This window comes from Manis javanica, chromosome 1 (assembly GCF_040802235.1).
Source record: "Manis javanica isolate MJ-LG chromosome 1, MJ_LKY, whole genome shotgun sequence".
In the NCBI taxonomy this organism is placed as follows: Eukaryota; Metazoa; Chordata; class Mammalia; order Pholidota; family Manidae; genus Manis; species Manis javanica.
Window position 1 is genome coordinate 221,906,876 of NC_133156.1, and position 27,306 is coordinate 221,934,181.

Here is a 27,306-nt window from a genome sequence, read left to right on the forward strand (position 1 = left end):
AAACAGCTGCGGATGACAAGGGCTCCCTCGGCGTCAGCGGTGGTGTCGGCAGCCTTGGTTAGAGGATTCCTGAGTTCCTGCTCAATAGCAGCACTGCAGTTCTCCCAAGCGTTGGCAGGCGCGGCTTCCAGCAGTTGGCCATGAGCGGCTTCCTGTTCTATGGGTACCATCCTTTCTTACCCTTTGCTCTCCCAGCCCTCCCGACATTATTTAACCAATCCTTTCTGTTAAATTCCTCTTTGCTTGAAATATCTAGATTGGTTTCTGTTTTTTTGAGTAAACACTGATTGGGATGACATAAAAAAACAGCTTTCAAAAAATTAAGAGTCGTTAAATATTAAACTGAAAGCAGAAATAAAAAATTACATGGAAAGGTTAGAAGATCATGTTGATGGAGCTACCCAGAAAGTAGAGAAAAACAAAAACAAAACTCCACTAGAAGTGCTCAAATTTTACAATAAACTCTAACAGTATCATATAACATTATCATGATGTAAATTACTTATTCTCATGTGTATAAATTCTATGTGGTACTGAGGGCATGCATCCTGCATGGCTTTTGAATGTAATGTATACACGTGTTGGAGTGGTGTCCTGGTTAGTATAATTTTAAAAGAGCAGAGAAGTGTGATTTTAAAGAAAACTAGAGGAAGGCTATCTTCTAATTAATAACACTCTGACAAGAATTTTAAATATATTCATAGATAAGCTTTTTTCAAATGTCTACATAAATATGAGTTGATGTCAAGCAGAAAGAAGTTTTTCCAAAGGGTTAAAATTTATTAACAATAGAGCTTGGTCCTTCTTTTTAATGTTTCTCTGAATTCAGTTGACCAACACAGCATTATTAGTGATCTCCCTCTTACTAATCATTTTCACCAAACATAAAATATAAAAATATTTGGGTAGGATTTCCCATTTCTCTGGAAATCTCTTAAACTGCTTTCAGTTACAATGGAAGGGCAAGGTTTTCATCTGCTCATTCTCTACTCAACTGGAGGCAAAAACACATCCCTTGAATCTTCTTTCAACGTTGGCTGTTTGCACACAGTGTACAAATGAAGAACTCAATGTTAGCAAACCAAAAATACAGTATAGCCTCTGTATGCTAAAACAGTAACTTCCCTTAAAATTTTTTCATTAAAGAATTATTTTAATTTTTATTATCTCTTCACAAAGAAGTTATAAAAATACCTATAAAGACACTGGAAAGGCACTTTAAAATCCTGGAATGAAAAATTCTAACATATAAATTATGATATATTTTCTGTGATTTACAAATAAGAGAAATTCTACAAGTTAGAATTTCTGAGTGATTTTCATAGGAATTTGTTACAAGAAACTAGAACATCAAAACTTAAAGATTTAAAAAGTTTTAACCCCAATTGAGTTTTAGAAAAGCTATACATTCGTTGACAGGCACAGTCCACATAGGAACTTGCTGCAGCCACTAAAGCTGAGCTTAATCTGAAGGACAGAGATTTATATGTTCAACGTGCCAAGTTCCTCCATGCAGCTGGCTGAAGTGGTCTTTTTCTCCTTATATTTTTTAAAAATGTAAATATACATATGGTAAAAATGTTAAATGGTACAGAAGATCTAAAATAATTACTAAATATCCTTTTCTCCCATAACCCAGAAAATCTGATGTCTTCAAAGTCATTAAATAGTCCTATGAATAATTTGTAAACCCTGGAGTCTAGTTAGCTGAAAATAATTCTCAGGCCTTTGGAAATGTGTTGATTTTCTCATATACTACCTCTGTTACAGAGGAAAGCCATGCAGTCTTCTCCTTCTTAAAAAAGAAATTACAAAAATGTGTCCACTCTGCTCAGAGACAGCAAGTACAGGCTGCATCTCATACTCCATGGATCTGTTCCTCGGGACAGACTCCCTGGTATCACCCTGAAAGTTAGAAATCATATTTACTACCAAGGCATTTTCAAAGAAAGAAAACTTTCTCTTGATTCAAATGAGGTCATCTGGTTTTTGTAAAATGGAGAGGCTTAACTTAGAGATTCAGCTCATCTGGTCATTACTTAATAGAAAAATATCTTTATTTAACACTGTACAAAGGGCTTGGGCCATAGAGTCCCAAACATTCTAGCTCAAATCAGGCCAAACCTTTTCTAGAGAACAAAGGGAAGATGAGAGAGCCAGCAAGGGACTAAGGATGGAGAAGGGAAATTCCTTCAGAGACACTCCCACCCCGTGTGATGAGAAGCTGGGTGTTTCTTCCCCAAAGAGCACTCACTCTGGTGAGCAGGAAAGGCTCACCAAGCCGGGTGGCAGGAGCTCAGCCGAGCCCTTCCTGGATGCCTCGGATCCTCCTGGCGAGCTGCACATCCTTTGGGTAGAGAGTAACTCGGCCAGCATGTAGGGAGAGGAGATAGGCGTCCTCAAAGAGATGGACTAGAAATGCTTCTGCCGCCTCCAAGGAGAGAGGGAGAAAGACTGACTCAGACAAGCGGCAGGGGTTGCTTTTCTTTTGGAGCCCTGCAGAGCTTAGTCTCTGAGGGTTCACAGGACTGTAGGGGAGGCTGTTCACAGACAGAGACTGAATTCTGCCTGGGAATTCTGCTACCACCAAATAAGAACCCAGCATCCAAACCCTAGGGGTTCCTTTTGCTGCTTTAAAGGAACTGAGATTCAGCAATGGATACTCCATAGTCAGCCCGTGGAGTTCCAGAATGCCTTTCTCCCACACTCACACCTCACCCGACTCCATCTGGCCCCCTTCTTACCTCTTGTAGGGCCAACAGGGCTTGGGCTTGCCAACTGAAGTCCACACCATGAGTGAATCTAACACAGATTTCTCTTGCCTGTGAAGGAATGGGGATGGGGAGCAAGAGAGAAAGGGAGTGGGGAGGAGTAGAGGGTAAAAAAAGAGATTCAAGGGAAGAGAGATTTTTTTCCATTAGTCTCCAAGAGTCTTCATTTCTCTTATACCTTCCTAGCCCTTAATCTTAGGACCTGACTAGTAGCTGGTGTCAATTTCTAGGAGCTTAGGAACTGGCATGTCTCTTATTGGTGGTGGGCAGAGGAGGAGGCAATTTCCTAGTGAAGGAAAAAGGATCAAAGAGTAGAAGGATGAGAGGGTTCTTATTTATATAATCGAAGAGCACAGCTTCAAAGGTGGTGGGAGTTAGAAATTAATTCCCTAAAGAGCTGGAAGGTGCCTTTGGCAATCTCATGTTTTCAGAAGGTGAAGTCCCCTACCAGGTTAAAGAGTTTCCTTTGCCATTCAGACAGGAGATGACAGGGCCCTAATACCTGGGAAATTAAAAGAGGAGGCAGTATGGGGTAGGCAGGAGCCGCCCGGAGCTCACCAGGCGGCTGAAGGGACTCTTCCGCAACAACAGGTGTGTGCTCTTCTGAAGCTTTCGGATCTCCTTCAGAACCTGGGATCTCCGGCGGCCACGCGGGCGGGAGGAAGCGCCTGAGGAAAAGAGTTGGGACATAAAGATAAAATGTAGTGGAGAATGGGTGGTGCCCTGCAGCTTGGCTGAGACAGGCAAACTCAAATCACTAGACTGTACTATGATCCACAAAAACTGGGGTTTGTGTCTATTTTATTCACTGCAGTTATCTTCAGCAATTAGAGAACAGCAGATAGCTGCTAAATAAATATTTGTTAAAATGAGTTAGTGATCCTTTGAGACTATTGTCTTAAATGCCAACTCTTCTGTGAAACCTTTCCTGACTCCCAAACCCTTCCCAAGTGAGGGGTCACCTTCCTCTTCTGGGTCCCACAGTACTTTGTGCATCTTTTCTCTTTCCCACCTAGATTGGAAACTCAGCTAGTTTGTTTTTAGGTCTTATTTTAGGGCTGGAAAGAATCTGAGAAGTTATCTGGTACAATTCCATTGTCTTGGTTATCCTGAGGCCCAGAGAGGTTTGGTTCCAATGAAAACAAAAAAGAAAAAATCTTACAAACATTCCCAAAAGTAGAATTTAAAAGAGTCAAACTCTCTGATGTCAGAAGTTAACCACACAAGATACAAAAAATAAAAATTCTCTAACTCAAGTGAAATGTACCTGCAGTAAGACTACTTAGAAATGAATAAAAAGTCCTCATTTCAAAACTTACATGATAAAGACAAATAGTACTAGAAGAAAATGTACAGTCTCAAAATCTATTAGGAAAAAGAACCTTAAAAGATAGTGGAACTAGTATAGAACTCAAGTGTAGGAAGAGAACTATTAAAATAAACCAAAAGAAGGCAAGCAAAAGAAATATTAAAGATAATAAAATAATGAAAGAGGGCAAAACACAAAAACAGGTAGAAATGCAGTTAGGGTAGAGGTCTGGAGTGGAGGAGATCTGGGTTAGAGATACAAATGTGAGACATGTCGATGGTGGAACACAGAGTCATGGGAGTGGATAAGACCAGCTGGGGAAGGACAAGAAAGAAATGGGACACCAAGGGAGTCCAACGTCAAGTTGCTAAAGAGAGATGGCACAGGCAGTAAAAAACGCAAAGCAGGAACTTCTGAGTGTGTGTATCACTCTCACACTCTTCACAGTGTGTGAAGCCAAAGGGACAGAGCATTTCAAGGAGAAAGTGGCCCTTGTGTCAAATGCTTCTGAAAGACACGAGTAAGAAAAGGACATGTACACATCCACTGATTGGGCAACTTGACAGTAGCTGGTGACAGGAGCAGTTCAAGTGCATACACTAGAAGGAGGGGCAGCAGTTGTGGGGTCAGACTGGAATGGGTTGAAGGGTGACTGGGAAGAAGGGAAACAGACTCATGTGTAGACTCAAGTCTGTCTACTTTTGAAAGGGCAGCTCTGCAGCACAGGCAAGTGAGGGAGATGGGGATGTGTGCACTTTTCCTTTAGGTCAGAAATGGCAAAGCCCAGAGTGCCAATGCATGGAGTATGGACTTAATCCTGAGTGCAGGTGGAGAGGACAACAGGAAGCCCCTGGGAAGTGAGAGAAGACTGTGACCAAGAGCCCATGTAGAAAGCGTAGATCTTGATAGGAAGGGGGACCCTAAGTTCTCTGTAGTGAGAAAATAACGGGAATTCAGTCTGGGGGCTTCTATTTCCTCACTAAAGCATGAGGCAAGGTCATCATCAGCTGAGAGCAAGCTGGGGAATGGAGTTGGAGGAATCTTATGAAAAAGGTACAGAATAGTCAGTCACTGGGGAAAATGGAAGAGCAACGTTGCCAGACAAGTGCAGTGGGCCTGCCGGGAAGTGTCCAGTGCCCACTGAGGATAAAACATTTAATAAAACCAGAAGAATGTTTCTACATTGGAAAGCAACAGTAAACATCATGCTTAACAATATTCCCATGGAAATTACAAGTGAGGCAAAGATGGCTAAACACTGCTTTTACTTTTAGGGTCTCAGTAATACAATAAGAAAGAAAATGCACAAAAATGAAAAAGTTTAAAAAGTCCTTATTTGCGAATAATAGCTTACTTAAAAAGTTCAACTGAAGCAACTGAAAGACCATTAAGATTAAAAGAGAATTCAGCAAGTTGGCTGGATGCAAAGGTTATTTATGTTTTTGAAAGAACAAAAATCCCATTCATAACAGCAACATCTATAGATAACCCATAATGTATTTTTTTCCCACCCTGCTCTTAACTATGTAGAAGGCAAGTAGAGCAGTTGTTGACACATGTACAACTCTTGCAGGCGGGTATTTCATACACCAGACCACAGAAAGGAGGATCACTGAGCAGTGTTCTTTCCAGGCACATAACCTCTGGGAGAGAACAGGTGAGAGCACTGCTCGGATGGAGCATTTTGGTGAAGGCCTAACACAGCCACTCACTGAAGAAACAAAAACATGAAAAATCCGGAGGGAACCTTCTAAAAGCAGAATTGTTTGAAATCGTCACAAAAAGAAGCCAATAGTTTTGCAGTTTGAAAAAGGACAAACACTGTTTTTTAAAAATCTTGTGTCTGCCAGAACAAGCTTGCTAAGGTATGTGGCCTATCCGAGCCTCAGCTTTCTCATTTGTAAAATGGGCCCAACATAAAGTTGAGATAATTCACGTAAAGAGTTAATGTCTAGTTAGTGGTAACCACCCTATAATGCTAGTAGTCTCAAGACGAGTTAGCATTAGGGGCCAGGTTTCCGGGCCAGTCGTTTGTCCTCCTCGGAACTGCCCTTCCCAGTCCCACTCTGGGCTTGGAACTTGGGCGGCGCCCAGGGCAGACGCTGGACTGCAGAACCGCTCTCATCCCGCCCCGGAGGGCCAGCCGACCCGAAGTCGGGAGGTTCGGGCTCGAGCCCAGACAAGCCTGTTTTCCCGTGTGTGAATTGGGCACGCGGACCGGCTCAAAGGGAAAGGGTTCGCGGCCGGTTACCTAAGGAGATGCTCGGCCGGGAGGGGCCGGGGACAGGGCTGGAGACGCGCCTCTTCGGGGTTTGGGGCTTGCGTATACGGCGGGGCGGGTCCATGGCTGGCGCGGAGGGTTGCGCTCCGCAGCTCCTCCTCGGCCTTCGGGGTCCGCGGGCAAAGGCTGGCGTCTGAGGGAGGCCCGGAAGCGCCTCGAATGCGTGCCCCGGCGGGGTGGGTGCTCGGTCGCCGCCCGCGCCGCCGCGGGTTCAAATGACCCACACCGCCGATTCTCTGCCGGCGTTTTTTAAAACCCGAATCCAGCAACTCCCAGTGGCTGCCTCTGAACGCCCCTGGCGCAGAGCGACTGCGGGGAGGACAAATCAAAGTACAGGCCGAGGGTTAACGGCAGCGGTGATAGGAGGAGAGAGTAGGAATCAGCCAATAGACTTGGAGAAGACTGGCTTGCTAGTGCGGGTTGCTGATGTTTGAGGGATTAGACTCACCTCCTCTGGCGCCCTCAGGTCGAAAAAGGAAAGCTTCACTCTGAAGATGCAGATGGTACGTTTGTAGAATGCGTTTCTCTGGACAAGTCCCTTTGTTCAAACATGTTATGTTTTGCCTTACCAACCCTGACGTGGCTTTTTAAAGATGAGACTGACCCACAGATAATGTGACAACCCCATGTTGTGCCTGCAACCTTCCCAGGAACACCTCACGAATATGGCTAGAAGCCAGTTTAACTGCATGAACGTTACTTATGATTAGGGTCGAGGGACAGCCAGGATCCGGGCTCTGACGATGGGGTCAGGCAGAGGAGGCCTCAGCACTATTCTTGGATCCCTCTCTCCAGCATTGCAATAGATAGAATCGTCCCAGGGCAACCAGCCCTTCACTTCCTGTTGGGAATAAGATGTATTCAGGTCAAATGCAGAGCTGGATAGTTAGAATAGAGCAGATTTTATTTTCTACACTTCGCTTTCTTGCATTTTAAAAATGTTCAACAGTTAACATGTACTGAAATCAGGAAAGATGTCACACAAAATTAGTGATTTCACAGAACTCTTATTCACTGCTGGTGGGTATGTAAAATGGTGCAGCCACAGTGGAAAACAATATAGCAATTAGTCAAAAAATTCAGTGCAGGATTATTATATGATCCAGCAGTTCCATTTTTGGGTATGTACTCAAAAGAATTAAAAGCAGGGACTTGAACAGGTGTATCTGTACAATAATGCTCATAGCAGTGTTATTCACAATAGCCCCAAATATTCAATGAGCAGATAAACAAAATGTAATTTATAGTGGAAGATTATTCAGTCTTAAAAAGAAAGGCAATTCTGACACATTACAACACAGATGAACTTTGAAAGCATTATGTTAAATGAAATAAACCAAACACAGGAGGGCAAATATTATGATTCCACACAAGGTGTAGTCAAATTTATAGAGACAGAAAGCAGGATGGTGGTTGCCAGGGGCTGGGGGAAAAGGATGAGTGGAGAGTTAGTGTTAATGGTAGAGTTTCAGTTGGGGAAGATGACAATGTTCTGGAGATGGTTGATGGTAATGGTTGCACAACAAAGTGAATGTACTTAATGCCACTGAATTGGACACTTAATAATGCAATAATGGTCAAAATGGTTTTATGTTGTGTATAGTTCATGACAATTAAAAAAGAAAGGAGCAAAGGAAGGGAGGAAAAGGAATGTTTGGCTCAATCCATTAAGGTGCAGTTAAGTCACAGAAAGACTATTGTTTTTCAACAGTCCAGGTCAACAGAGGTAAGAAGTCCAGCTGCATCAGTCCTCAACACCCATTAATCAGACAGAGCACATCTTCGCTCATTAATTCTGCTATAGACCTTTCTTTGCTCTATTAGAAATAGAAAACAAGGTAGAAAATAGGATCTTTTTATTTTACTTCACATTTAAGGGAGATCAAACTAGGTATTATCTTTCTCTGACTTATTTCACTTAGCAAAATGCCTTTGAGGTCCATCCATGTTGCCACAAATGCAAGATTTCATTCCTTTTTATGGCTGATTATTATTCCATTGTATATAATAGTGTCTTTATTTATCCATTGATGGACATTTAGGTTGTTTCCAAATCCTGGTTATTATAAATAATACTGCAATGAACATGGGGGTATGTATATCTTTCAAGTTGTTTTCTTTGAATAAATACCCAGAAGTGGGCTTGCTGGGTCATATGGGAGTTCTATTTTTAATTTTTTGAGGAACCTCCATAGAGTTTCCCATAGTGGCTGCACCAATTTACATTCATCAGTGCACAGTTTCATCGGAATTATTATATAGCCCTTATTATATTCTCAACAAATGTGATTGCTTAAACAATTGGGAAGAAAACAAATAGTGACTTAATGAAGAGGAAAAGCCCATCCGTCCCACCTACTCTCTCTGTTCCCTGCTACCATCTGGGGGAAGGGGTGAGAAATAGGGAAACTAATTAACATGGGAGGACTAGAAGCTTCTTCTAGTTTGGTGATCCTCCCGATGTTAGAAATAAAGGCTGCATCCTGACAGGCAGGCAGATTGCCAAGGCATTGAAGAGTTACAGTGGCATCTTGGTGGACAATGAACTGAAGAATCTCAGGGTATAGGCCCTAGGAGAATTATTCTAGTGTTTGTAAGAGTGGACAGACCAAAGAGAGCAGACCAAAGTGGGTAGCCTTTTTAAAAGCTCCTAGTAGTCCAAATCTTAATTCAGTTTCAAAACCAGATGAACATTTGGACTGACCCTGGGTAGGAGCAGGAGAGGGCATGTGAAACTCAGTAGGAGAGGTAAGTTACCTAATTGTGAGGTGACCCATCCCATCCAAGCCAGGATCAAAATGAGCACCAGGAGAGGACCTTCATCCTCAGAGGATTCTGCACTTCTTGGGGAGAGAGAGGCTGGCCCAAGGAAGTGGGCCAAGTTCTGATTTCTGGAGAGGCCTGGGCCAGCCCTGTATATATAGTACCTGTACAGGGTGGGGCTGAGGGCTGTTATCCTGCCAGGTCTCACCCTTCTTCAATTGCAGAAGTGAGTGAATTACAATAAGTGAACTCCACCAAAATGGCATTTTCTTTGGGTATTAAGGTTGATCATGAGCTCCAGCACTAAGTAGGGACTTTTGCTGGTCAGCCCTGGAAGGCTCTCTAGACCATCCGTTGGGACAAAGACCACAGATTCCTGGGGACATCTATGAGCATATCTGGTTTACCTCCTTTATCCAGGGGATAAGGAGACTAACACTTGGGAGGGAAAGGGACTTCTCAGGCCACCAGTCAGAGCCAAGTCCGGAACTCTGGATTCATAGTCAAGACCACTACCCTCAGCATCAGACTGCCACAGAACCCAAATGATCTACCTCAAGTCTTTATCTTGATTTTGGTGGCCTTTTCCTCTTCCGACATTTACTTAATAAGCAAAAGTTAACGAACATTATTTTGTGCTGATGACCTTTGGATGATTTGGTGATGCTCATGTTGACATCCCCCTTGGCTGTTCCTGAACTCTGGTGGGAGTTCCTGCCTAGCTTGAGAAGACTAACTTGAAGACTAACTCTCAACAGCAGACTGAATTGAACTGGGTCTCCAGTCCTGTAAGGTGGAATCTTCTTGAGTTTGCTGGCTGGAGCTGTACTAGGGGATACTCAGTGGGGCCATTGGAGATGGAGGCCAGGGTGAGCAGTCTGTTTCGAAGACTCACTTTGGTGATGGTTTACACAACAGAGGACCCGACAGCCAAGGCCTCTAAAATGTAAGTTTGTTCCTTGAATAGCTCTTGTATTGATTCTTCTCACCATTTCTTTAGGTAAGACTTGACTTAATCTAAGATTGTTTCACTAGTCTCTGCCTTCAGTACCTCCTGACTCTAATCAAACCTGTCTGTGTAACAACCGGGTGATCTTTCCAAGACAGCAACTGGGGGCATGTTTTCCCTTGCCTAATACTCCATGGCACTCTACTGTCTAGGACAGAGTTCTGTCACCTCGGCAAAGTCTACAAGGCACAGCACTACCCGGGCACCGGCCCACCTCTCCAGCCTTGAGATGGTGGCCACTTTGTGCGCTGCACGCTTACTGCCAGGCATACCAGCTTTCTTACCTGAGTAGGTACACACTTAGTCAGTGTGTGACACACTTACACCTTTTTTGTGTTTATCAGCTGTTCCTTCTTCCTGGAATACTTCCTCTTTCCCTACCCCCCAGCCAGGAAGACACCTGCTCGTCCTTCCACACCCAGGTCCAGCGGAGCTCTGATAGTTCCAGGCTGAGTTAGCTCCTCTTTCCTGTATGCCTTCCCCTGCGCTCATACAAAGGCCTTTTGCACATCACATGGTGCTGGGATTCTTTCTTTACATGTTCACGTCCCGTTTTCTTTGATGTGCCACAATCCTTGGAGGACATCAGTTCTCAAAAGTTTGCTGAACTCTGGGATAGAAGTCTCTTATTAAAATTTTTTTCAACAAGTGCTCTTCATGAAGAGCAATTCATAAACTTTTATGGCCTCATAGGGAACCCCCTGCTGACCTTGGGTTTTGAAAGGATGTAGTCAACAGAAGGCCAGGGGCTCTAAACTAAGACAAATATGAAGAATATCAATCTATAAAGGTCAGGGAGGTGAACACATTTAGGAATGCTGAGAACCTCTCCTTTTTATGGGTTGTCAAGGTCTTGAGAGGTAACACGATTTGTCCAAGGTCATCCAATCCCTAACTCTACTGCTTTCCTCTGCTCCACTCCTTGGAGTGTCCGCACAGGGGTCAGAGATCTTACCTCCAGTGCTATTTGCTGGTTAAACTACACAGAGACCTTTGCACAAAGTGGAGGCAAATGGAACCATGTGACATGCAGAGTCCTAAATCTCTGCCTCCGTGGGCAGGTTCCTGGTGGAGACAAGTCCAAAGGCTACTTGAGGGCCTGTGGGGTAGTCCTCGAGGAAACCCCAGCCCCAGGCTCCCCCAGCACCACTCTGCAAGTGGCAGAGTGATCAGTTCACTACAATGCAGATGGCTTAAATCACAGCATATTTGAAACAATACTTACAGAAGTCTGTTATTAGTTAATTCTGATTTTGGGGTTCAGGGCCTCCACACCAAACTTCCACCATTCAGGCCTCTCTTACTCCATTCAGATTGGCAGGCTACAGCCACAGCCATTCCCCATAACCCTCCAGACTCAGCGGGAGAGTGGAGGTCCTTACTGTCCCTCCCATGTGGCCAGCATGACACAGCAAGCCTTCTCAAACTGACACTCCAAAGCACCCCTGACAGCGAGACAGTGAACACATCTCCGAGGGCTGGGAGGGTAGTTACTGTCGGCATAAAATCTTGAGGCATCCTATTTTATCTTGTTAACTGTTTGGAATTTTACATTTCTACTCCATGATGGTGTGTTTTAATAAATAGAGCCCTCTGAGCAAAACCAGTACACTGCGCTGTGCCCCTCTGGGACTTTAGTGTCTCAACAGACCACCCTGCTGGGCAGTGCAGACTTACGTGACACTCCACTGTGCACTGGCATTTACAAACACCTTCTATTTATTTTTCATGCTCATTCTGCGAGGTGGAGGCTGGCTTTCCCATTTAGAGATGTGGAGACCTAAAGCTCCAGGAAAAGTGATTTGCCTGAGCTGGTGGCAGGCCTGCTGGGGCATCCCACTCCCCATGCTCTGCTAACCCTCACCACTGAAGTCCTTTTATAATTCCCCCCAGCTCCTCAACAGTAAGATCAACACAGACCCTCATGGTGGCCCTCAAAGGCCAAGTGCTTCCCCAACACCCTCTCAAGTGGCTGGCACAGTTGAGAGCACAGGCTGGAGCAGCCCCTGGCGGAGGAGCAGTCCTGGTTCAGGGTACAGGCTCCCGGATATGCTCCCTGGGGCAGAAGGGGATGAGAGGGCTGAGGACCGGGAAATCTGGCCTTGACTGGCACTGGCTGTGTGGCTCTAGAAAGTTCTTCCCTCTTTCTGGGCTTTAGTTTCTTCATGTGGACAATGAATGGTGGACTGGGTGATGTCTGTGCTTTGGTACATGAGAGCTATTCCATCCCAATACCCTAGATGCCCTCGCCAGGAACATTCCAACCCTGTGCTCTTTCCCACTATTCAAAAAGAAGAGTCCATACTGCCAATTTCCCTTTTCTTTTTAGAATAAAGCCCTACAACAATATTCTAGAGCCCCAGGCATTAGGACAAAGCACCTGTAATCCCCACCACCCTCATTCCCCATTTCCTTCTCTCTGTGACATACACGGTGGCCCACAGCAGCTCAGGGGCCCCTGGGACCAGGAGCTAGTGGGATGGAGAGGCCCTCCTCTCCCAACAAGCTATAGTAACTGCTAGATTCCCACACAGCCTGAGGGCTTTGCTTGTCAAGGATCCCTTCCCCAGAATCTATTTTAAGAAAGGCATCCAGTGTTTTGTTTTAGGACTGAGCTGCTGCCCAGGAAAATGGTCTGAGGTTCCAGAAACTGCCAAGGACACTGGAACGAAGGGCTGCTCAGCAAACTGGGGTCCCTGATACTAGTCCTCTCTCTTCAGGGTGGGATTACCGGGGACAACAGCACAATTATTCTATCCCAGCCATAGGAAATTCCCCCCGAGATCCCAGAGAGACCTGTATGGTAGGTGGGGCCACACGTTTGGAATCAGGAAAACCTAGCTTGGAATACTGGCTCTGTGAGAAAGTCACTTAACCTTATCTAGGTCACAGGTTTCTTCTGCATCCACCTGGACAGGCTGTTATGCGAGAGAATGAAAGGTAAGCACTTACGATGCCTATGATACCAGAATAAATCTAAGTGGTAGAATCCTGGTAGATCCGTCACCCTGGAAGGGTCTCTAGAGAGTCATGTTACTGGGGAGGGGCTGAGGCCCAGATGTACTCCTGAGCCCAGCTTGCTGCCGGACCACATGGCTGCATGGCCAGAGTCCACAGCAGGAGAGCCCTCTTGCTCAATAACTTACAAGTTCTAGGCCTCAGGTTCCTCATCTTTGAAATGGAAGGTAAATAGTTCATACACGCTGTTACCAAGAGCTGCCTGGAATTCCCCATAATCTCTTCCAAGCATGGAGGCCTTGAGGGGTGTGAGCAAGGACAGGGAAGAAGGCAGGAGACGGTGGCACTGTGGGCAGAGGGGCGTTCCCAGTAGTGGGTGTTACTCCTTTCCCAGGTTGGCCAGGTCTTAGGCCCACAGCATGGGCCCAGCTGGGGGGGAAGATACTAAAGTCACAGTAGCCATACCTTCTGCTGTACAGACAGGACACACCAAGGCCCAGAGTGACTAGGTGATGGGCTGGGGAGAACTAGAACCTTGGTCTCCAAACAGGGCTAGAGAACATCTTATGTTTTAGAAAACACAGTGTTCAGTTCTGTTTTGAATTTGCTCACTGACCTCTCTTCTTTGGAGAACCAGATTTAGCTTATGATTTGGGAGAAATCCTAGGGTCATTAGTTCTTGCAATTCTATTTCATGATTTAGCTCTGGTGCTGCAGGAGGGGCCTGGAGGGCTGTGGGGAGCCTAGTGGGGGTCAGTCACTGCACTCAGGCCTATGGGGGCTGAAACAACTCAGGGGTGGTGTCGAAGCAGCACCTAGGTGTTGTGTTGTCTTCTCTGGCAACAGCTGCCCTGGGAGTCTTTTGGGGAGGGGCAGAGTGAGGCCTTGGGAACAGGGCACTTGCGGCTCACCAGCTTGTGTGGCCTCAGCTTCAGGGTGAACAAGGTACATCCTGGGAGCAGCAGAGAACTCGCAGGACGTTCAGCTGGCATCATTGATGGGAGTCCGAGAGCCACTGAGCAGTCTCTCGTGTTCACTGTCCTCCGCCACTGGGGACCGGCTCCAGGACAGGCGGGTCAGCAGGGGGCGATGCAGCCCATTGTAGAGGGCAGTGCCTAGCAGGAGGATGAGGAAGCCAAGGATCTGCAGTGGGTGGAAGGCCTCCCAGCCCAGTGCCAGGCTCAGTACCCAGATAACAACAGTGCGTAGGCTGTCCAGCACCATGCGAGTAGTGGCACTCAGCTCCTTGGTGACGCTGATGCCCGCAAAGTTGAAGAAAGCAATGCTGCCTATGTTGCCCAGCAGCGCCAGGGCGATGAGTGGCTGTCGGCCCACCTGGCAGAAGGCATCCGGCACATCTTCCAGTGTCCCTCGAGGGTTCCCACTGAAGGCCCCAGCGGGCATGTAGTACATGGGCACCAGCAGCAGGGAGAGGATGACAAAACCAAAGAGGCCTGCAGGAGGAGAGGAAGCACGCTGCCCTCTCCACTCGGCCCCCAGACTCCCAGGGCATCCAGCCCAGCCCAGGCTGCGCTCAGCTCCTGCCACCCCTTCCTTGCTGCCCTCACACCAGCTCGCTCCTTCCTTTCAGGTCCTGGAGCCGACTCTCTCCTGAGGAATTCTCAACAGCCTACTGCATAGGCTTGAGCTGCCTCTTCTCCACTTCAGTCTGTTTTCTGATTGGATCAGGAGTAAGAAATACATATTCTATGTGACCAGTATATATGTGCACAGGCATGCACACACATGCACTTTCACAAAACCGCTACCCTTATAATGTATAATGCTCCCTGGTGCTTTTTAATTCTATTCTATTGATTTCAAGAATTGTGGCTGTAACCACTCATTGCTCTCACAAGTGTGGAAAAACATTGCTGTCTAATTCAGTGTCATTGGTCTGTGACAAGGAGCTGGACCAGAATGCAAATCAATGTACTGCTTAATTCAGAGTCTTGCTAGGAAAAAAAGGAACAGGAACAATATGCCTGATGGTATAGTTGATTTAGTTGATAAACATTCTGTCATAAGCCCTCAGCTCACTGTGGACTAGGCACAAACAGTTCCCTGACTAGCCCACAGGCCACACTTTGGAGGCACTGCTCTAATCCACCTTGCTTTTTTCCTATTTTTAAATCATAATCTTGATTACTTCCTGCTCAAAACCTTTGGTGGTTCCTTCCTGCCTGTCATTTAAAGTCTAAATCTACTTGCCCAATATTCAAGGTTCTCCATGTGACCTTGACCTATTCAATTCCTAATCACTTTCCAACATCGAACCTGTACCTCACTCAAACTATTACTCACTGGTTTCCAAATTCACATTCAGCTCCATGTCTTCACTCTGCCTGGACTTCCCTCCTTCCTGCTCTTGCCTGTAGAAATCCACAGCTCGAATGCCATCTTGGCTGCCTGAAGACACTCAGATATGCTTGGCAATGTAGCACCACTCGAGCACAAGTGATCTAAGCTAAACTGCACTGCCTGGTCCTTTCTTGCTGCTCAGCTCCTCTCAACTCCTCTTGGGCTTGCTTCTCTTTTACATTCCTCATCTTTCCAGAGCTCCTGGACATGTGCATGGCAGGTGTTAACACATGCATGGGGAAGAGAGGAAGTAATGGGAACAAGAGGCTCAGCCCTGCCCAGCAGCTCCCAGCACCTGGCTCTGTGCTCCTTCTAGCACATTCACTCTCTGTGATAGCTTCTGGTGTGCCCAACCAGCCCTCGTCCCAGTACTCAGGCTCATACATACCCTCGGTGCCAACTGCCCGCAGGGGATGCACGTTGTGCTTATAGACGAACTTCTCCTCTAGCACCATCTGGATAGAGATGATGATCTGTGCCATGATGATTAACAGGTCCCCTATGGGAAAGGAGAGGCCCAGGGGAAGTAAGGGCTGCACTGGGGTTGGGGTGTTGGGAGGCAGGGAGAGAGCAAGGCCACAGGGCTGTGGCAGGGTGACGGGCCTGATGCTGAGGGACACAGCTCCTGCAGGGACATAACAATAGCCAGAGCCCCTGACTTCTGCAGGGCACCATGCAGTTCATGAGGCACAGTCATGAGAGCCTCCATGCCTGATCTCCTGGCCCTTGAGGGGTGGGGCAGGCCAGCAGGGCTGAGGTTCCAGAAGGTCCAGAGACCTGCCTGGGCCTGAACGCTACATGATGGGGCAAGAAGTCTTTTGAGAAAGGATAGGCTTTGGGGTGGACATTCTGATTTAATCCCGCATCTGAATGAGCAGAGCGGTCACTCCATTGTTTAAAATGGGCTGTAGTGCTTCCTTTCTGGGGCTGTGAGGATTATTGGGATGACGAATATACACTGCTTGGCACCAGGTTGGACACTTGCTAAGTGCTCAATAACATTTGTGCCTTTCCTCTCCCAAATCCCAAAGTTTGTGTGCACGTAGGTGTGTCAGAGCACAAGCTGTCTCCCTCCTCTGACCTCATGGCTCCTTATCTATCCCTCTCTAATGCTGCCTGTGCCTCTCTGGTCTTCACTACACTCTGTCACCTCCAGAGCAGGTGGTCCACACCAGCTGGTCTCCCACATGCCCTACTCCAGGGCTTGGCATTCAGAAGAGCTTGGAAAAGTTTGTCTGAATGACTCTGTGCTGGGCTCCCAGGGAAGGGAGGACAGGATGGGCCCTAGACCCCAGACCCCAGCCACACCTGTGATCACATCGCTGAGCTTGTGCTGATCGTCATGCTTGCTCAGGAGGTCAGCCAGGCCCACAACCACCAGCCCTGCAATGGTTGTAAGGATGCCCAGCCACTGGCTCAGCACCAACCTCCGCCCCAGGAAGGCCACCGAGAACAGGCCTGTGAATATGATCACTGCTCCTCGCAGCATCTGGAAACTGGAGGCACTGGTCATGTTCAGGGCTAGGAGAGGAGAGACACAGGGCGTTAGTTCCTAAGGGTCGAGGCTGGCTAGTTCCTGAGTCCTCAGGGCTGAAGACATGCACCCCAATAGTCTGTGCTCAGTAAATCTTGGTTGTATGGCTGTGTGTGAAGTGTGTGGGAGAGGGTAGGAGTGAGCGAAGATGAGCTGGGGACAGGGGTGGCTGTTTCGCCAGTGGCCCCCTTGGGACACAGGCTTCGCTGAGCCCTTGTCAGCCTGGCCTGGCTACTCACCCACATACATGATGCTGGTCCCAGCCATGTCGCAGAGGGCTGGGGGTAAGAAAAGAAGGGGGTTGAAGGGCTGCTGGGGATCCATGCCGGCATCTGGCTGCCTCGCAGCTCTGCATTGGAGTAGGTAGAAGGCAGCCAGGCAGGAGAACTCTCCCAGGAACATGCCCACTGCCTGCAGGGACAGAACCCTAGAAGCTTAGGGCTGGAAGGAGGACCAACTTTAACAAAAACATTAACACCTTTCTTCAAACAAGAGCTTACCTATATTTCAGCGTGTAAATTAAGACAGAAGCAGAGCTGCTATGTGTGGGAGGCCAGAGACTGACTGCCTCCAAGGTCTGCCCCCAGGCCCCCAAACATCTCGGAGACCCTGAGGCTATGTAGAGCTTAGTCTGAAAATCACTCATCTAAGCTAACCCCCGGTCAAGTTCCAGATGGAGAAACTGAGGCCCAGAGAGGCTCCAGAACTTATTTAAGGTCAGAGAGCAAGTTGCTGGCAGAGCTGGGGCTGAAATTAGACCAGTTCCCAGTCTGGCAATAAGGTGTCTTCCATTTATGGTGTGTGCCCTGTCCCAGTGGGGGCTGGGTTCCCTGTGGATGGACAGCAGGTTTTGCCACCGGGACTGATGTTTTCCAAATATGTCCCGACTTGGACAGTGGGGCTGGCCTCATGGTGCCCAGGGCATGACCACCCACCAGGACTTGTGCAGGCTTCCCACAGTGGATTGTGCCCTCTGCCCTCCAGGGGCATTCACACCCTGGCCTTTGTTCTGGGCAGGGAGAGAGAGAAGTAGAGGTTCTTCCAGGAGCAGGGGAAGGCTCCACCCTCAGGTCAGGAAACAGCAGGGCCTCACAGGGACAAGCCTGGGAGACAAGAGGTGCGGAGGGAAGGGGCAGATACCTGGAGGAAAGGATGCTGGAAGTTGTGCTCCTTGCTGCCTCCGCAGCCCTGGGCCACAAAGTTGTCCGCCCACCTGCAGCAGAGAGAGAGGTCAAATGCTGGCAGGGCAGCAGGCTCTGCAACTGTGCCCTGGTGCCTGCCAACAAGCTTGCTCCTCTCAAGGCCAAGAGGCCAGACTTGGGGAACTCAGCTCAGAGTGGGGCTCCCTCTCAAAGGGGCCACTCTCCACAGCAAGGCATCTTCATCTGGGATCATGGACAGAATATAGGGGGGCTTGGGAACCTTTAGTTTAAATATTTAGCATTTCCTCAAATTATGAATGCAGCATTGTAGTACCTGTGACTTTGTGACACACAGAAATCACAGCTATTCTCATTATCACGGTGTTGTTGCAGATATTGTGAAGTTTATACTCATTGCTACTCCAAAATTACAGTAATTAGACCCACTGCTTATAATTTTATGTGTTAAGAAGCATATACACATACATCCTACTATCTCATAAACTTGCTTTTTTAATGTTTTGATAACTTTAAACATAATTGGCTTTTTCTATAATCCAGTTTTTTATTTGCACATTGGCACAGAAGTTATCACGGGCCCCTGGTCTGCTATGGCACTAGGGCCCTGAGAAATAACTGCCTGACACAGACCATCTGGTCACCTTCATATAACCTGAGGGGTTTCGAGGGTCTTTCCAGAACTGGCTCTAAAGCGGGTGGCAGGTACGTCGTGCTCGTGGTGTGGCCTCCCAGCCAGCACCCCGGCAGATGGCATAAGTGATTATGGCATGCTTCCCCACCAAGTCCAGGCAGAAGCCCAGAATCCTGTATGGCAGTGCTCTGGGCAGCTACAACTGACTGTTCTGCACTGTCTGCCATCCATGCACTAAAGCTTCTGTCCCTGAATTTCACCTTTGCTGAGCTTAGTTGTGTTCCTGGGGTCTAGCCAGGTCTCTCATTTGAAAGCCCTTCAGATATTTCGACTTTTCCACCTTTCTCCAAATCTCATATTCTGGCTCAGCGGCCACAGCCCTTCCTAACCTTACACTCCTGTGACTGATGACTTCTGGAAGCACTCTGGTGGGCCTGGCCCAGAGCCAAGGGCATATGATCTGAGCCAGAATGAGCCTGGCAAGACGGCGACCTCTTCCTCTTGCTGGCCATCCTGGTTCGCTGACATGGCTTTGACTGTGTCAGCCACATCATACTGCTGACTCATGTCGGTGCAGACCCAGGGCTGTTTCCTGTGGGCCACTGAACCCCTCTCTCCATAACACCCTACACGTAGGCGGTGGCTGTCCCTTAAGTGTTAGACTCAGGACTTCTTTTGAAAGCAGCCACATCGTGGTGCCTAGTCCTACTCTGCTGGCTCATCTCTGCAACAAGCCTGAGCTCTCCAAAGGCAGGGGAGCCTTCTGCTTGCTGTGGCCCCCACAATGCTGTGAGAATGGGCCACTGGTTGTGCCAAGCAGTTAGGGTCTGGGAACAGGGTGCTCTTCCCCACAGCCCAAGGCAGGGGTATGATGCCTGGATGCTGGCAGTGGGGAGGGTAGGCTGAGTGGTGGTGAAGTTCCTGTCAACTGTGAGGGTGGCACAGACCTGTGAAGGAGAGACCATGTCTACTCACCAATCTGAACACATACCAGGGCAAGTGAACCAAAGAGGGCTGTGGCAAACCTATCTTGCAGCAGGAGACCCCACCCACTCCCAGAGATGTGAAGAAGGGCAGTTAGCGGGGCTTGTGGTTCCCGGGAACTGGTGGTGGTGGTGGTGGTGGTGAGGGTGAAAAGAGAGCTGAAGGGCAGGGAGAAGCTCTGATATAACTGGCTGGGAGTGGGGGAGGGAGGCCTGGGTCTGGGGACCAGGCTGTAACCAGTCCTGGAACCAATGGGGCAAAGACAGCCCCACTGCAGAAGAGAAACCACCTGCTCTGTGGGGTCTTGGTTCTGGCTCTCGGATCCCAAGGCAGGCCTGCTCTACAACCCAGGCTTGCTTTTGCAGAAAAAGCACTCTGGGAGGGCCTAGGTGAGAGAATTGAGCATAACTGAGAAGCAGAAAGCATAAAGAGGTCAAGCTTTACCAACGGGGCAGAGCCAACTGCCCCAGAGCATGTGAGGTCAGAGACGGGAATCCCCAGGGCTGGAGCCAGAGCTCCCACAAGAGAACAATGGAGGTTATGCCAAGCCCACAGAGGCCTACCAGAGCCTAGGGCAAGGGCAGGTGTGGAAGCCCCTTCCTCATCCTGATGCCCCACCCAGAGCACACTGTGGGCTCAAGATGCCCCCCCAGATCTGGTGGGGGAGCCAAGAAATGACAACTCCCATCTCTATCAGTTTCTGGCTCTGGAGTCACTGTCACTTGAGAGAGTGGGAGCTCAGCATCCAGCAACTTCCCCATCTCTGATCCCCTGCTCCTGGCACATTACTGTACAGAAACTCAAACATTTTTGTTTGAATGACTGGGATTTCCAGACCCCACCTAGCAAACAGGCAGGTAATAGAGTCCAGAGGCAATGTCTCCGTAAGTTCTGATTCCCCACCTGGGGCTGAGGTGCCCCTGCTGGTAGGACCAGCTGGGCTTGTCCCCAGGAGCAAGGCTCCCATGGAGACCTGGCTGTAGGGCAGATGCAGAGCTGCCTCCCCTCCTCTCCAGCAGTCTCTTGCTTTCTCCAAAGGGTGGTGCCTGAACAGGCTGGGGCTGGCAGAAGTCCCAGCAGGGGAAATGGAGTCTTTTTGTATCTGAGGGCCTGCAGCAGGCTTGCAGCCCAAAGGATTAGGTGTCAGCAGGACTGGCTGACCTGCCTACCCTCTCTTCAGGCCAGGGAGAAGTTCAGGCACTTTGGGACAGAGTCAGGCTTCTCATCCTGGCCCTGAGACAGGTTTCAGCTCATCCTGCAGGTGTAAAGGGCCCCAGGTCGCACAGAACAAAAGTCAAAGACCAGCCCCAGCTCATCTGGGGATGACAGCAACGACCCCGCAGGTGGGATCGCCCTTGGCTTTTTGCAGAATACTTCACTAACATGTTCTTATAATCAAGTCACTGAGCACTGACTGTGTGCCAGGTCCGTGCTGAGCACTTTACTGTCATTTTACAGATGGGGACTTCAAGGTTTGGGGGCAGAGAGAGCCATGCACAGACTCATACAGTCAGCAATGGGAGGATCTAGGGGCAAACCCTTCTCCTTGAATTTACAGTCAGAAAAGGCAGCAAGATACATAGAAAGCTCAGACTTTTGAGTCTCACAGGCTAAACAAGTTATAGTTTTCTCATCTATAAAATGGGGGTAAAAATGCCAACACTGATGAATTGTCAAAAGTAATGAATAATATAAGGTATGTAAGACCTGGCACATGGTGGGAGTCTTTGAAAGTTCTTTCCTGCTCCTTCTACCTCTTCCCTTCCACACAGCAGGAGCCATCTCGCCTTGCGTTGCGTTAGGTCGCTTGGCCCCAGCTCTGCTCCAGCTTCTGTGAGAGAGCACGTGTGCTCTGGGACCTACCCTGCTGACTGAGGGCCCTCAAGCTACTACTGCCCCTGCAGTGCCTCAGAGCCGAGGGGGGAAAGAAACTCAGCCATCATCTCAGGAAGCTCCTCAGCTGACAGGCGAGGAACCCAGAGACTGGAGAGGGCTTGAGGGACACAGGCTCATCAGGTGCCAAAAAGGATGAGCACCCGCGGTCCCCACCTCCAGTTCCATGCCCCTGCCTCCACACTGGAGGTTCTCCTATCAGCTCCTTACTCCGGATTCTTCCTACTCCCCTGGCTGTCGGGGGAGGGTAAACTCTGCAGATTGACCCTCCATTCTCCCTTGATACTGCATCCTGGGGGAAGGCCACCGTCTCCAGGGCAGGAGGGCTGTGGGGGCCCACCAGGGTCAGGCTGAATCCCCACAGGAGGTGCCTGATGCTGCAGAGGCCAGCAGCTTCTGTTAGAGCTCCCTGAGCCTTGGCAGGCTGGGGTGGGGGACTCCCCTTGCTGGGGGTGAGTGTGGCCTTGCTCAGCCAAACCCAAGGCTCAGCATTCTGAGAGGTGTGTCTGTGCATGAGCACAGAGAGCGGCTGACAGAGACTGAGGAAGTGGCTGACATGGCTTCCCCAAACCGATTAGCTGTGTCCCCTCCCCACAGAATCTCTGCCACTTCCTCTCACATCCCTGGCTTGGCAAGCCCAGTGAGTCAGCTTCTTTCTCTGCCTGGGATCTTCAGCATTTCTTTATTCTCTGGGTTATCACAGCAAGTGGCCATAAATGATGAGCCCTCCCATCTCTAAGGGTTAGAAAATCTTCCTCAGTACATCTTGCCTTTTATGTGGGAGGACGGTGGGGAAGTCACACCCATTTTACAGGGCCCAGGACTCACCTAATCCCTCGGCCTCCAAGCCTCAGCTCTTTCTACTCCATATACAGCTCTCCTGACTTAAGGCTTTCTCCAGCTGGCCTCAGAGCCCCTTGGAAGCCCCATGCCGGCCCAGGGACTCTATGGTACAGGCAGCTGCCCCGGCAAAGTGAGAGCTAGCACAGAATGGTGAGCCCTCCCTAACAGAGGCCCAGAGGATCCAGCCTCCTGCCACTTTCCTGGCAGGGTCCCTACACCCAGAGGGTCTGACTGTAGGACAGAAAGTCACCCCCATAGCCCCTCCCTGGCTGGGGGTTCAAAGCCTGCAGAAGTTGAAGTGGGGATCTGGGCCTTACTGAGTGTCTACTTGACCATGGCTGTTTACATGCAAACCCCCAGCTGGATTCCGGAGAGTGGGGCTCTCATCAGGGCACCACCACACAGACAGGCACTGGTTCCGCACCGAGGTGGGAGAAAGCAGCCAGAAAGGAAAAGGAAACACTTCATGGGGAGAGACCCTCTGCCAAAACCCAGAGACAGGCCAAAGGCCAGCCTGAGTGGTGGCTTTCCTCCTGGGAGTATGTGATCTGTGCCCCCATCCCAGCCAGGGCAGGCCTGTCTCCCAGCAGCCTGCCCAAACCTGCTGAGTGGACAGAGCAGCCTCCTCCAGCGGACAGCTGACCTGTGGTCCCAGCATAGCAGGCGGCATATGCTCTCACTCACTTCCTCATCCACATTGAAGGTCCTCCCTGTACCCCGGGAGGGAAACGTGTTCTTTTTACAGGCCAAGCAGCTGCAAGGGGCTACTGCAATCGCTAAATCTGAGTCCTGAGTGGCCTCCAGCTTGAGGGAGAAGATAAGCAGCATGGTAGCAGGACGCACTGGGGTAGGGCAAGGCTGGGAGGTAGGACACTGATGGCAGGGATGGGAGATGCCACTTAGAGGATTACAACTCCTATGGGCACACACTTGTCTGTTCTGTCTGAGATGTGGGAGGAAATCCCCAAGGCAGAGGGACTTGGGGGCACTGTGGTTGTCAAAGGACAGGACTGGGCCAAAATGCTGAGACCTGGGTTCTGGTCCCTGCTGACACCACCCAGCTGAGTCACAAAAAGAAACTCCTCTTAGGATCTCATCTGTAAGTTGTGGGAATTAGAATGGCTGATTTCTGTGTTTCTGACAACTCTAAATGCCTTAAAAATGACTAGAGAAGTCCCCAGTTCCATCCCAGATTGCTGGCGAAGGGCAGAGCTTCTAGAGCTAGAGGACTTAGGCTCAAATATGAACTCCACCACTCAATAGCTGAGTGGAGCTTGGGCACCCTTCCACATCACAGTTTCCTTATCCAGGGACAATGAGTTTACCTACGTCACAGAGTGGTTATGAGAATTCATTAAATTAACACACACAAGGCGGCCAGAGCAGGACCTGGCATATGATGCTCTCAGTAAATTAGCTGGTTACCACTTGTGGTGGTCACATTCTTGTCTGTCCCTGCCAGAAACTGCAGGTCAGAGTGTGATTCAACTTGATAAGTCCCACCATGAGGTACACAGCCACTCTTCCAAGTTCCTTCTGAGAGCATCCTTCTCACAGTTTGGCCTTATAACAGGGTTCGGGTCCAATTTTGAGGCCCAACTTGAGTAGGCAGCTCCTGAGAGGCCCCACATCAGGCTACAGGGCAGAGGACAGGACCAAAGGTTGGGTCTCCACCTGGAAGCCTCTTTCCTGCCTCTCAGGCAACCTCCAAGGACAAGGCCTCCTGGGGCTGAGGATGCCCTGGCTTCCTTCCTGACCAGTCTGGAGCTTTTAAAGGAAGGAGCTGAGTCAGCACAGTTTATCCCAGTAGCAACTGGCAATCTTAACTCTCCTTGGGAACAAAAGCCCTGGCAGACCACAGCCACTCTCTAAGCACCTGACTGCGACCTCGGCTGCTAACACAGATGGATGTTGTGTTCTGCTGCGTTCAGATCCTGAGATGGGAGTCCTCAGGATGAGCTGCTTTTATAGCGAAGGGTTCAGCAAAGGGAGTGACATTAGGAAGCCACAAGAACAAGGAGACCAGCACAAGACACAGACACAGCTGGCCAGAGCCCACCCAGAGAGACAGGTGGACCCCCACTCAGAGTTCCACCTCCTTTGGAGAAGGGAGGACACTGTGATTGTCAACTATGTACACATCTGTCTCTTCCACCTCAGATTTTAAGCACCCCAAAGGCAGGGATCTTCTCTTGGTCACTTCTGTCTCCTTCCCTGGGTCCAGATGGCACCTCACACATGGTAGGTACTCATACATATCTGATGAATTGAACTGAATACTCCCAGACCTCTCTTCTGGAGCATTTCTCACATCACCGGTGGATATGCTAGAAATAAATGCCTCAAAAATGAATAAGATAGAACACCCCTGCCTCCTGCCCTGCCAGGGGGCCTGGAGCACAGCCCAGAGGGTGACCAGGGTTACTCTCCCTTGCTCTGGAGCATGGGATGGCCCAGGTGAAGTGAGGGCTGACTGGCAGAGGGCCACTGTCCACTGTTCTCCAAGTGCACCCTGAATTGGTTCAGAGAAAGGCCAGGCCCTGGGTACTGGGGATCTATAGTGACAGAGGGGCAGAAGAAGGGACAAAGAACTTCCAGAAGAGGCAGCCTCCTGGGCCTCCCACACTTCACAGAGGAGGCTACGTGTGGGTCCCTCAGCCTGACGACAGTCCTGGGGACTATCCTCACTTTTCCACCAGAACCCCACCCTCGTACCTCAGAGCTGAACTGCCCACCTGCCCTCGCTGGCTGAGTTAATGCCTTCTGTTCTCCCAGGCAGAAACCCCGGTGTGATCTGTCTCTTGATCCTGTGGGTCAGTACCTGTGGCTTCATTCTGCTCCCACGGTGTCCATTCCTTTCCCACCTCACTGCGCCCTTACAGATCCCCTCCTTTGCTAGGCAGTAGCTTGGACTGATTTCCCTGCACTAAACTACTCTCTTACCTTGACCACCAGATTCATCATACCACTTTTAGCATGTCACTCCCTGCTCAAAGGCTCTTCTTTGGTTGTGGGATCAAATCATGCCTGGGTATTTGGTGCTAGTTACATCCACTTCTATCTGCCTTCGCTGTTTCCTACCTCGATGTCCCCACCACTGGCAGAAATCCCACCCAAAACTTGAAGGCCCAGGGGTAACCCTTCCTCCAAAGGGGCCTACAGGGCCCTCCTTCTCCATCCACACACTCCTCCACGCTCACTAGTCACTCGCCCTACATGCTCTCTATTGTAGCTCGCGTGTACAAGTATGCGAGTCCTCCCTCCTCCCACCTTCACGGCCTCCGTCCACCCCCAGCCCACCGCTCCGCATGCCAGTGTGGGAAGGGGCTGGAGAGGGGAACCGGTCCAACCTATCCGTTTAAAGATGAGGAAACATCTGGGCGATAGTTACATTAGTGTGTGTGTGTGGTGGTGGGGGGGGGTAAAAAACAACAGAAAAATGAGGAAACAGGCGCGGAGACAGGAGGTGACTCGCCGGGATCAAGAACACGGCGATCCTGCGGCCGGGGTCACGGCCTGTCTCCGTCCTTCCCGGGGTCTCGCACTCCTTAGGTGGCCCATAAAACACGTGAACCGACCGGAAAGACTGGGCGAGCAGGTGAAGCTGGGAAGGGCGAGCCGAGAGCGGGGAGAGAGGAAGGTGTGCGGGGATCTGTAGAGCCAGCGCGGGCTGCGCCAGGCCCCGCAGAGCGCCCCACCCTCCAGGCCCGGCCCGGACTCACTTAGCCGACAGCGTGTTGATGGAGCCGGTGACGAGCATGAGCCCGGCCAGGAACAGCTGGTACTTGGTCCAGGCCATGGCGGCGGATACGCCGAGCGCGAAACCGTTGGGGTCCCCGCGACCTCCGCGCTGGCTCCACGCAACAGCTCAGGGCAGGGTCACTCGGAGGGGGTCTCACGAGCGCTTCCGGGGCCGGCGTCACGTGACCCGCGCCGGTCCCGCCCCGCGCTGGCTCGCCCCGCCCCCCGAGGGCGGCGGGCCTCTGCGCCCTGGTACTGCAAGGCCAGACCTGGGCGTACTGGTTACCGTATGGTGACAGTGGCAAGTCGCGGGCCCAGATCTCCCCATTTGGCGTTTTGTACACAATTTGAACAGGTAGAGCTGAACGATGTCGGAGGCAATCCGCAAAGTGGAAATGTCTACTGGCAATCTCCGCTCTACCAGGTACCAAGGAACTGCTGGGACTCCTGGGACGTTCCCTAGGGATCCCAGCCCGCAACGGTGCTCACATCTTCCAGAAAAATGGTTTAGGAATCTGGTTCCAGCTCCCCCGGAGGCCATCGTATAGTCAGGGAAACTAAACTGAGAGAAACCAAGTGATTTGTCTATGATCATGCCAGTGAGTGATGGAGTGGGGGTTTGCACACAAATTCTTCAGTGTCCCCCAAATCCGTGCCTTCTGTACAGCGCCTCCACCAAGCTCACCTCACTGCTCCCTGGCGGATTCCCTGGATTATGCTTGGAGGCATCCACAGCAGAAAGACTGAGGTTGGTTTGCAGAGGATTTCCAGCTCTTTAAAATCCTACTCCTAGTTCTCAGCTCGCAGCTGTCCTCTGTCTTCATCTCCAGGCATCTAGTCTGTACCCCATTCCCTGTCACACCACAGGCTGGAGCACAAGGCCTGGCAGAACTGCTTCAGACCCAGTGGGCACATTTCCTTCTGTCACTGTAGATCTTGTTACTAGACATGCAGGTTAGGTACTGCTGCCAATTCCTGCTCACCCTAGGAACTTGAACTTGTGAAGATGACCAGTGTTGAATCAGAAAAGCTCTCAAGGGACTGCACCAGACCCCTTTGTTGCAG

The 27,306-nt window shown here is 49.6% G+C and overlaps 2 protein-coding genes across 5 annotated transcripts; both read right to left on the reverse strand.

Moving 5' to 3' along the window:
• Nucleotides 1-759: 759 nt before the first annotated feature.
• Nucleotides 760-6,465, reverse strand: CENPA (centromere protein A). 2 transcript variants are annotated; one of them, XM_017650720.3, is made up of 5 exons: nt 6,332-6,465; nt 3,330-3,439; nt 2,745-2,822; nt 2,278-2,431; nt 760-1,905 (listed from the first exon to the last, which is right to left on the reverse strand). In XM_017650720.3, exons 1-4 carry the CDS (start codon nt 6,423-6,425, stop codon nt 2,297-2,299), a joined length of 417 nt encoding a protein of 138 aa, XP_017506209.1. In that variant the 5' UTR covers nt 6,426-6,465; the 3' UTR covers nt 760-1,905; nt 2,278-2,296. The 2 variants fall into 2 exon arrangements, with proteins under 2 accessions (XP_017506209.1, XP_017506208.1); XM_017650719.3 differs by having other exon boundaries at nt 2,255-2,431.
• Nucleotides 6,466-7,063: 598 nt separating this feature from the next.
• SLC35F6 (solute carrier family 35 member F6) lies at nt 7,064-26,441 on the reverse strand. Of its 3 annotated transcripts, none has more exons than XR_012122348.1 (7): nt 26,223-26,441; nt 18,127-18,199; nt 17,226-17,397; nt 16,761-16,973; nt 15,841-15,951; nt 14,003-14,545; nt 7,064-7,202 (listed from the first exon to the last, which is right to left on the reverse strand). XR_012122348.1 is itself a non-coding variant. In XM_073215581.1 (6 exons), the coding sequence occupies exons 1-6, from the start codon at nt 26,297-26,299 to the stop codon at nt 14,073-14,075; spliced, it is 1,119 nt and encodes a 372-aa protein (XP_073071682.1). In that variant the 5' UTR covers nt 26,300-26,440; the 3' UTR covers nt 7,245-14,072. The 3 variants fall into 3 exon arrangements, 1 of the variants encoding a protein (XP_073071682.1); XR_012122349.1 differs by lacking the exon at nt 7,064-7,202 and adding an exon at nt 7,245-10,743; XM_073215581.1 differs by lacking the exon at nt 7,064-7,202 and having other exon boundaries at nt 7,245-14,545; nt 26,223-26,440.
• Nucleotides 26,442-27,306: the final 865 nt, after the last annotated feature.